The sequence below is a fragment of the Cynara cardunculus genome, unplaced genomic scaffold (genome assembly GCF_001531365.2).
Source record: "Cynara cardunculus var. scolymus isolate 2C unplaced genomic scaffold, CcrdV1 Un_Scaffold_192, whole genome shotgun sequence".
Lineage (NCBI taxonomy): Eukaryota > Viridiplantae > Streptophyta > Magnoliopsida > Asterales > Asteraceae > Cynara > Cynara cardunculus.
The window spans coordinates 202,723-213,539 of NW_020200566.1; the positions used below are offsets into that span (position 1 = coordinate 202,723).

The window sequence follows — 10,817 nt, forward strand, 5'->3', positions numbered from 1 at the left end:
ATATATATATATATTGCTCCTTTTTTTATTTAGTAGTATTTACCTTACATAGTTTCTTTAAAAATAACAAAGGGGTTTTATAGTTTGATTCGATTAGCGTGTTTTATCTTTGTATTAATTTCTCCTAGATGTCCAGTCAACTGTTGCGCCTCAACGCATTTCGGGGAGAACCAGCTAGCTCTGGGTTCGAGTGGCATTTCACCCTAAACCACAACTCATAAAGAAACTATCATATCTCATTTAAGTTGGGCCAGCCTCTTTTTGGGTTTCCATACCTTGGGACTTTATGTTCATAATGATGTCGTGCTTGCCTTTGGTACTCCTATATATATATATATATATATATATAGGGTTGGGTTCACGTGAGACCAGCTTGTTTTCGTGAGACCATATTTTTACACTTGAAACTTCACAGCAAAAACACTATGAAGGTTTAAAAAAGTCGAACATTCACAGCAAAAACACTGTGAAGGTTACCTTCACAACATTTTGCTATAAAGTTTCAAGTGTAAAAAGTTGGTCTCACCGGTCTCACGAAAACAGGCTGGTTTCACATGATCCCAAGTCTCTCTCTCTCTCTCTCTCTCTCTCTCTATATATATATATATATATATATATTCATGTTCAAATGAGAATGATACATATTTAATAGAATAAGAAAACGATTAAATTACATACAATTTCCAGATCATGCAAAATTCATCAAAATGTATGTTATAAATGGAACATAACAACTAAAGAGGAGTTGGATATAATATAAGACTATGGACTGATTCCATAACCCCATGCCCATGATTCTTCACATATAATTAATACACCTCACCTACCTTCCTATTTACACTTCTATTTCTGGTAATTGGGACAAAACAAACAAACCATCTATACATATTGCAATATGTATGTATATGCATGCATATAATGTTTGGGCTTAAAAGACGTTAATTTGTTACCGGTTTACGTGTTGACATATTGAGCGCCAATCTCTACGGCACCTGAGCAGGGCCATCCTTGGGGGAAGAGGAGGAGGAGGGAAGCCATATTTCTATACGAGTCCCTCCGGCTCCGAGTGCCGCCTCGATGAACCGAGGGGAGATCACTCTGAGTACACAACCGTAAGTTTCCAATATCTCTCGGGCAACCGTTAACCCCGCGATAAAGTTCCATGTCATGTTGTCTTCCACCATACCTTTCGATAAAAGGTCAGTTCCAAATGGTGTCAACGAATGCATCTGCGTCTGCAAATGTAAATATATTAATAACATCGTAAATGTCCTACATTACACAATTTTCATTACATCTTTCTCCTTTGGTTAATGGTACCCGCAAAGGAAAACTATACTTCACCTAAAAAAGAGAAGGATGGAATTTCATATTTTACAAGAGTGTGTTTGGTACGCATACGGGAAAAAGTGAGGTCGGCGGATGAAAGAATTGTGAAATGTTTTAATTTGACATGAGTACTTTTAGTAATTTACCAAGCTAGTCCCATGTTCCCGATTTTTGTTTCACCTAATTTGATGAGGCATAAAGGGTATGTTCGGTGTCGAGACTTTTCAGCTTTTCAACGTTTGGTAAGACAAAAATGAACATGACAGAACAGATAAAATGACCAATTTACCTCAATGAGTTGTTTATATCTTTTATATATTTTTGATTGATTTATGTAATTTATTAAATTATAATAAAATAAATATTTTTATAACAAAATATATCATTAGAAGGTTTTCATGAGACAATTAAAATGACACCAAAATAAAAGTTTATGTTGTTTCCAAATCTTATTTTATGCGTTTTCTATATTATTTTTTTATTATCAATATTTACATAAATTAACCAAAAGATAGAAACCATATAAAAGTAATATTTTATAGACAGTAAAGTGAAAGTTTAAAGAACATAAAAATACGATATTTTTTTAAATAATGAATAAAATGTAAAGAGGGAGGTGTATTTTATTTTGAGGTTATATTGGTAAAATATAAGTCTGTTCCGCCTTGTTCCATGGGGTGGGAGTGGAACAATCATGTCTATTCCACTTTGTTCCACATAAAAGTCTTGCCAAACATGGAAAACAGTGATCCCAATTCTGTTTTGTCCAATCCAGTGTACCAAACGCACTCAGAAAATGCATTTTTGTTTCACTTAGTTCTGTCCCGGTATAATTGTTGTATCAAACTTGGGATAACAAGTTTCTTTGTCGTGTTATGTTATGTCCTGTGTACCAAATGCACCATAAGAGAACTTCGAACAGAATACAAGTTGAGAATGAACATACCATGTAGTGCATATCAGGCCCATCATCGTCGATTAAGATAAGAGCATCACCTGCCTGTGATGCAGTGCACATAATCTCGATCATTCCTCCAACATTAGTACGCAATAAAGCACCTTCAATTAAATTGCTTAAAGCCTGACGTAGAGCGGGTTCTTCAACAGCAACCTCCAACGATCGAGGAAGTTCACATATTTGTATGACTCGTTGCTGCTTATGAGCCAGGGGTTCGAGTGCACCCACCAGATCAGAGACTATGTCTGAAGCATTGCATGGCCTTTTTCACATAAAAAACAAATGTTAGTATTTATTTGTTACCTTATTGTTCTAAATAAAAATGCAATATTTAACTTGATACTAAGGGGCTGTTTGGTTGGTTTTCCATTAAGTCCTGTATGGATTAAGCTGTCTATCTGAATTAATCTGTCTGTATAGATTGGGAAGGTTTTTGTTTGGGAGAATTTTTTCATAGACGGAATGAGCATGTTTTTTTAGTTGGGAAGGGCAGGTTCAGAAAAAAAAAAATAGCTTTTTGTATAAAGTTCCCCTAGAAGCTTGCTGAAGAAAAAAAATTAGCTTTCTGTATAAAGTTCCCCTAGAAGTCGCTACCTAACAATCATGTATAGCTAACAATCAAGCCCTAAGTTTATAAAAATATTTTACTACTGACCAGATGTCACAATTTCTCGCCAATGGACCAAGCTGAAGGGATTAATGTCATGAAATCACTATTAAAGGGAAAAAAGGTAAATTAAAACTGAAAAGTTACAATAAGGGAGGAAGGTTAAAATGAGAACCATAAATATCTTGAAAACCATGAGAACTAGTATATGTATTGATGCATATGCACTATATCAATTTTGGTGAGTATATGCACCAAAGCATATATAGTATATATTCACTGATGAATATACTAACCGGAAAATATATATGTGTATATATATATTTGATAATGTATATGCATCAATGCATACACTAGTTATGAAAATATTGATGGTTCTCATTTGAACTTTCCTCTACAATAATGATTGTACTAATATTATTATATCTTAAAACAACAAAAAGAATTAATCTTCTTGGTATTATTATAGCTCATTTATTGGTAATATATTATTTAATAATCACATATATTATTTTCAGATTTATAGGTAAGCATAAGTTTTTAATGATTGAAGCCCACCGGTAAATAACTAGTAAGGGGTTGTTTGGTTGATTTTCCATAAGTCCTGTATTGATAAAGTTGTCTGTGTGGATTAATCCGTCTGTATAGGTTATGAAGGTTTTTGTTTGGGGGGATTTTCATAGACGGAATGAGCATGTTTTTTAATTGGGAAGGGCAGATTTGGAGAAAAACTTGGCTTTCTGCATAAAGCTCCACCTAGAAGCTTAATGAATAAGCCACTTTGTATATCATGAAGCCACTATCAAACAGTCATGTATAGCTGGCTGAATAGTTGTGAGTCCTATTAAGCTCATTAAGCTGCTAACAAACATGCCCCAAGTATAAGATTGTAAAGATGGAAACTATACCTGATGTTCTGATTTGACGAAGGTGCAAGAACCAGAGGTGGCATGGGCATTTCTAGATCATTTGATTTAGAAGAGAGAGAGAATGGTCCACCATACTCACGAGCCTTTGCGATAGAAGTGTCCTTTGTGAACACATTGGATAACTGAGACCTCACCGACTCATGAGTTGATTCGTCTATTTTCATTAGGTTCTCTTCATTGTAACGAACGATATTAGCCTGAAAAATAAATCAGAAACTGTTACTATTCATTCTATTTCAAGCCAAAAAAAAAAAATACAATTAAGGAATCGATAAAACCAATAAACATTGAAAGACGGTTCCACAAATAGTGCTAGAATTAAATCACATCGGATTTGCTCCATATAGGTTACCAGTTTGAGTCGAGGGGTTGCCTTGTTAACTTTAGGGGCCCATCGGATTAGTCAAGGTGTGCACAGACCCGAACACCCATGGTTACAGAAAAAACAGTGTAATAGCATACCTTTGTCATATGAACAGCATCTTGGAGTTGTTGAAGGGTCTCTTTCATACGATCGCCGAGTACCATTATGTCTTCAACAATATCATATGAAGTCTATAACAACATATTCAATCACACTGTTATTTTCATATAAAACTTGGAGGATAGTTACATATATGGGCACACACCTCAGTTTTCTTCATATTTACTGATAACATTTTGCTTAAAGTACGAATGCTAGCAAGTGGACCACGAATCTGCAGATAGACAGATAGATCATCTTAACATTGTCCAAGAAGTTTTTTTTATGTCCGAAATGTGGTACTAGGGGAAAGAATCTTACTTGCTCAACCAAATTACTCATCCTAATATTGTTTTGCCATGACGATTGCTGAAGTAGCATTGCTTTCTGTGGAAGAACATAAACAACTCATCCTAAGATTATTTTGAACCAAGATAATTGGGTTTCATTGACTTGGTCTTCGATATTAGGCAATAACCCACACTTGTTAATATTAGTAATATAATTTTACAAAATATTTGACTACTCATCGGTTAAAACCACGACTTCACCTCACAAACAAAAAGACAATTCAAGGAAGTAAAGCTTAACCAAAACATCCACAAAGAACCCCACAGTGATTACAAGCACACAAGAGAAGAAATTGATCATTTACCTGGTCCATAACATATGCTATAGCGACAGACCGGGATATGTTTATAGCATTTAATCTCTGTTCAGCAGAAAAGTTGTGCATTTCCAATGTTTTATCTACAAAACTTTGGATCTCCCATGATTTCGGGATTGCATATGGATACACTGCATAAGATTCCTCGGATGACGAGCCTTGTTTTACATCATTCTCTTCCTTCGCTATTTCCAATTTTGGAATTTCAGCAACCAAAAATCCCACGACAAACGGATGCTTCACCATAGGGAAAACCAAAGCTCTGGATTCGGGAATAAATTCTGCCTACAATTTAAATTAATATCTATCCTAAATTGAACAAAGAATAATCAGAAACAAAAGAAATATAAAAAAATACTACATCCTATTTTCTAGTAACATATAGATAGTGTAAAAAGCATACCTCCTGTTTCAAAAGAGAAGCTTCTGCAGCCCTTAACCCTGTTGCGATACTAAAATTGCCGATTACTATTACAATATCAGCCACATTCCTTCCGGGATAGATAGTAACTCTACGCAGCTCTAGTCTGTCCATAACATAACTGCCAGCTGGTCTCACATAGACCTAAAGATTCATGGCATATTGATCACGATACCAACTATGCATTTAACACTATAGTTGGATACTTCAAATGCAGAGTAACTAAGATGCTATTTAAGATTGAGATCAATCTAAGGGCATGTTTGTTAGCCGCTTAATGAGACTCAAAGGTTATTCAGTCAGCTATATATGACTGTTTGGTAGTGACTTAATGCTATAGAAAGTGGCTTTTTAGTAAGCTTCTAGGGGGAGCTTTATGCAGAAAGCCAAGATTTTCCAAACCTGGCCCTTCCACTTAGAAAACACACTCATTCCATTTATGAAAAAACTCTCCCAAACAAAACCTTGACAATCTATACATACAGATTAATCCACACTAACGGCGTTATACATACAACACTTAATGGAAAACCAACCAAACAACCCCTAAAAGTTCTTTCAATGGTCAAGATAACACACACACATTTTGCTAGTGACTGGTCTCAATTTCACAACCAAAGACTCCGTTAATATTAGTCGGGCCGAAGGCCACTAGTTCCCTCCATCTAGATGTTGAAGGTCTCATTTAAAATTGCAGAAGTAAGGAGTTTGGGATAGGGAACCATCCTATCTGCCATCCTATCTGCATGAAGGGTAAAAACTGGCCAGATAGTAAGTGCAAGGAGGCTCCAATCAATCCAATTTGGATGAAATGATGATTGAAACCATCACATCAAAAACCAAACTACTCTACCATACAAATATGCAATCTCAACAACAAAAGGTGATTTTCCTTTAATTAGGATAAAACAAAATCTACATCACAACTAGTGACGCTAAAAAAAATATGAAACACTACAAATTTTACAAATCGATTTATAATTTTTTTCGGGGGACAAAAAATGAGGGGGGGGGGGGGGGGAGGTGATTGCAATCTCTTGGTAGTAAACTACTAATGACTTCCCACCATGGTTCTAGCCAATTTGAATATTATTCAGATCAATTTATGCACTGGGAACTTGTTCGGAATGATAGTTAAGGAGGGGAGTTCAAAACATCTCATACCACAACGAGTTTCATGCTTCTTATATCCATCGTACAGTACTAATAACTTGAGACCATGATGTTAATTGGATCAGCTCTTTAAAGCAACTTAGTTCCAACTTAACAACTCACTACATTCCCTACGACTCATAACCTGAGTTCTAATTTGATCTTGACCTCCTGCAACAGTGCAAGTCATTAGAAGTTGAGTTATGATGATGAAAGTTTGAACCTGCTCCATTTTCAGCCAGCTTGTTTTGTTATTGACACCGAAAAATTATCTAGAACTTGAATAAAATTTCAAAATTAAAGTCTGTTACCAATTAGATTTGATTCCACCTAGTGTATACATGATCATATAACAAGATCACGACTGCTAACAAATGAATAAATATGCTTATAAATTTACCGATAAAAGTGCGTCAGGATCCACGATACGACGAAAGAGATCCAACTGTTCGACACAAAGCGTCTGAAAATCGGAGCTCGGAAGCACGAGTCCTTTGTTCTTCCCGTCTTGCTCAATCCTCTGCACGAATTCCACCGGAGATGTTGACGCCTTACGAATAGCGGCAGCAACGGCGGATGCGGAGGATATCGTTACTACATCATCTTCTCGTGTGTTACTGTTATTATTATTACTACTATTCACTTGACGGAGAGCCGCGGCGCTGTTAGGGTTGCAGCAGTGGACGGCTGTGATTGTGGTGGCTGATCTATAAACAACCTGTCCACGAACATCATGATGCCGATGATGATGAAATTGAGGAGCAACTGAGGACAGGATCATTGCTCTCCGACCACCGCAAAGCTACCGGAATCTAGAGAGCGAGTGACTCTGTGATTGCCTTTTTTCGTGCGGCTTTGGTCGGCGATTTTCCCAATTTGGATAGAGGCTAACGATCCCTAAAATGCTACAATTGCATTCCAAGTCCTTATGGTTTGTTAAACATTACGATTTTCTTCCATATGCTTAGAAATTACAGTTTTGGTACCTACAGGGTTATAATTCATTGTTATTTTCGTCCTAATGGTTTATAATTTATTGTTGTTTTAGTCATATGGTTTATAATTCATTAATATTTTGGTCATGTAGTTTATAATTCGTCATTATTTTGGTCCATACTTAAAGGTATGAATTAGTTCATGGATGAAAATAACAATAAATTACAAACCATAGAATTAAAAATCACAATTATTAAGCCATAGAGATGAAAATCGAAATTATTAACAAACCCTATATACTAAAATCGTAATTTACTCGATTCTAAAATAAAATTGTCCAAAAACAACCCTTTTGGATTCCCCAGTTTATTTTTATAGCTGTTTTTCTACTCAATTAAACGAAATTTTGCAAATAGCAATTTTTTTATCAACCTGGATATCTTACTCGCTATGCGAGCCGACTAATCCTAGGGTGACCACTTGCTTTGCAGATAGCCCGAAGTCACCGCATTTGAATTTCCATGGCCACAAGGGGATTTTTATTCCTCCTTGAATTTGAACCTGAGACCTCCTGGTACTTTTGATATTTGGAGTCAAACTCAAACCAATCAAGCACCACCATTGTAGTTGCAAATAGCAATTTACCAACTTACGAAATTGATTTTTTATGAATTTAATAAAAACTAGGTGAAAAACTCAATGACAGCGTAAAATGACTTAAAAGAACATCTTGAAAATTAATTGAAAAAATATATATAAATGCTATAATTATACAAAATCCTTGTAGCTTATTGAAACGCTACTTGATGTATTTTTTTCTAAAAAATAGTTGATAGTTATCTAAACAAGATTTTTTTAGAAAACTTAAAAAATAAGTTAACGTATGGTTGTCAAATAAAAAAGAGCTTAATAATACCGGAGTTGTGCCCGTACAATTATGGTCTCATTTTCTATGGCATGCCATTTGTAATGGGACCGACGGGTCAGAAAACGACCCGTTCACAATTCGATCAAAAACCCATTTATTCGCTGCTTCCGTGTAATGTATTCCATCCCAAATGATCTTAACTGAAGGATCTTCACACGATTTTCCCACCAAAATCTCTTTCCCTTTGTTTTCGACCTTCCCTCCACATCCAATGTGCGTATTATAGTTATACTTTCCACCATAGCCGCAACAAGCTCTAAGAGGATGGTCGAAGCCTAAAGTTGCGACAAAATGTACAACTGTTAAAGCATGAAATATAACAGTTTCTTGTCGTCAAGTATGTATACGTACCATACTTGCTTGCTTGACTAATGAGTGCATATCTCGCTTTATAAATATCAACATAGGTGATTGCAGCCTCAGGAAGCTCTTTACGTAGCTGGCCCACAAGCTCTTTCAACCTACGGTTAAAGAACTGGGCCAGTTCATTAAACGGATTAGCACATCCGTTTATGTCCATTTGTCCGGCCCTAATTGGTAGATGTTCCAATACGTATGGTAGACATCCAATTGGGCCGGTATTGTGTATCCAAAAGGATCTTCCTCCTTCTTTATCGTATACATCCTATCATGATATATAAAAACTCAAAAATAAGAAATACGAATGTTCGGATTTTTTTTAATGAAAGAAAACTTGTAACAGAAAAGCCTTACTTTAACGACAGTTTTGAATTGACCTAGGATATCGGGAACAGATGCTTTAACTTGATCGATCGACAAGTTTAGTAACAAACCGCCCGTCAAATCGTTTTGGCCAATATCAAATGTGTATAAACCATGTGAAAAAGCTTCGGTTTTTGGAAGTAATTCTTTAAAGACCCCATCCGCTGCGAAGGCATTAAATAATTATACCATGCGAACATATATGTAACGGAGACGAATTCAACGAGAAAAATAACTAAATAAGAGAACATCAGAACAAACATATCACATGCGATTTTACATTAAACTCACTTGTAAAATCACATGTGATTATGCCTGGCCAGGGTTACGGGCCAAGTTGTTTGTAACCACATGTGATTTCAGTGCAAAATCACATATGATTTAGCTCTTCTCGTGTACTTTTTTATTTTGACCATGTTCTCTTTTGATCTTTCCTATATAGACGGAAGATTATGTGAGAATAGGAGTTAAGATGAGAAACGTAAGAAGGGATTTGGACTTTTGATCATTTTTAATCTCATCCCCCTCCATAAATTACGCCTGATCTTTCCTATATGGGGTTGGGTTCCGATGAGAATGAAATGCACATACTAGCTTGTTTTCGTGAGACCCGTGAGACCATTTTTTTACACTTGAAACTTCACAGCAAAACGCTGTGAAGGTCGGCTTTTTTTACCTTTACAAAAAATGGTCTCAAGGGTCTCACAAAAACGGACTGATCTCACGTGAACCCAACCATATATATGGTTATGTATATATATATATATTATGTATATATATATATATATATTATGTGTGTATATATATATATATATTATGTGTGTGTATATATATATATATATATATATTATGTATTTGAATGATGGAGGTGCTACCTTTGCGAATAATTTGAGTCCTAAGATGGAAATCGTTGAATTGATAAGATTGAACGTTTAAAGAAAAGGGACTCAACCCACTTTGATGACGACTCGTATTTTGAGGTCTAATGGTCGAACCACCAGTCGCGAAGTTGGCTCCTGCTGTGAAATTTGAACCCAAAGCATCTAAATATGCACCAAGGTACGCTAACCCCACCCTCTGTGCTGAAATTCATTATTATTTAAAAACTCATTAAATTATTTAAAAATTGACATACCCAATAATAATTATTTTCAAAAAACAATTAAAAATAGAATAATTTTGGTGTTGTATTGTACCTATAAAGTCGATGAGCAGACGGCCGTCGGAGTACCTAGCGGCCGGACGATGGAAGAATGTCTCCCCATTGGGAGGAGGAGCCTGGCCGAAGGCGGCGGACAAGCCACCGGTGTCGGAGTTAGAGTCGCCGAAGTTGAAAATGGCTGGAAAATGACATTTGGTAATAATAGTGGCGTTCAGAATCAAGGATTGATTTGATAATGAAATGATTAGTATTAGTAAGAATAAGAGAGAAGGTACAAGAGTTTTCCGGCGACCAGACTCCATAGTTTCCGGTGAGAGAAAAGAGAATGAATCTGGTAATGGGGTTGGGAACTGCACCTGTCTTTGTAGTTTGTACGCACCGAATAAAACAAAACGCGGGGTGGGATTTTCTAACCCCACTCCCTTGCTATTTATTTGACCCTATATTTTCCATACCCCCTCCTACTAAAACACTAAAATACATTATAATAAGTTTATTTTATTTTTYAATTTTAACCCTTAATATTTTTAGTTTTAACCCTT

General features: G+C 35.8%; 2 protein-coding genes across 2 annotated transcripts; both read right to left on the reverse strand.

The window, feature by feature from the left end:
• Nucleotides 1-689: 689 nt before the first annotated feature.
• LOC112501496 (chloroplast sensor kinase, chloroplastic) lies at nt 690-7,379 on the reverse strand. The gene is made up of 9 exons (XM_025105138.1): nt 6,927-7,379; nt 5,357-5,518; nt 4,942-5,238; nt 4,608-4,673; nt 4,453-4,521; nt 4,286-4,378; nt 3,803-4,020; nt 2,276-2,549; nt 690-1,235 (listed from the first exon to the last, which is right to left on the reverse strand). The coding sequence occupies exons 1-9, from the start codon at nt 7,305-7,307 to the stop codon at nt 984-986; spliced, it is 1,812 nt and encodes a 603-aa protein (XP_024960906.1). The 5' UTR covers nt 7,308-7,379; the 3' UTR covers nt 690-983.
• Nucleotides 7,380-8,352: 973 nt separating this feature from the next.
• LOC112501489 (GDSL esterase/lipase At3g26430-like) lies at nt 8,353-10,577 on the reverse strand. The gene is made up of 5 exons (XM_025105131.1): nt 10,310-10,577; nt 9,989-10,195; nt 9,105-9,277; nt 8,742-9,015; nt 8,353-8,665 (listed from the first exon to the last, which is right to left on the reverse strand). Exons 1-5 carry the CDS (start codon nt 10,575-10,577, stop codon nt 8,406-8,408), a joined length of 1,182 nt encoding a protein of 393 aa, XP_024960899.1. The 3' UTR covers nt 8,353-8,405.
• Between the last annotated feature and the right edge of the window lie 240 nt (nt 10,578-10,817).

Excerpts from the sequence above, each read along its gene's own strand:
- LOC112501496 (XM_025105138.1), bottom strand. The coding sequence starts at position 7,307 with ATGATCCTGTCCTCAGTTGCTCCTCAATTTCATCATCATCGGCATCAT. Across the intron at positions 4,379-4,452 it reads TAAATATGAAGAAAACTGAG|ACTTCATATGATATTGTTGA; the intron begins GTGTGTGCCCAT and ends ATGTTGTTATAG. Across the intron at positions 4,021-4,285 it reads ATGCTGTTCATATGACAAAG|GCTAATATCGTTCGTTACAA; the intron begins GTATGCTATTAC and ends TTTATTTTTCAG.
- LOC112501489 (XM_025105131.1), bottom strand. The coding sequence starts at position 10,577 with ATGGAGTCTGGTCGCCGGAAAACTCTTGTACCTTCTCTCTTATTCTTA. Across the intron at positions 10,196-10,309 it reads TCTGCTCATCGACTTTATAG|CACAGAGGGTGGGGTTAGCG; the intron begins GTACAATACAAC and ends AATGAATTTCAG. Across the intron at positions 8,666-8,741 it reads TAGTCAAGCAAGCAAGTATG|GCTTCGACCATCCTCTTAGA; the intron begins GTACGTATACAT and ends TCGCAACTTTAG.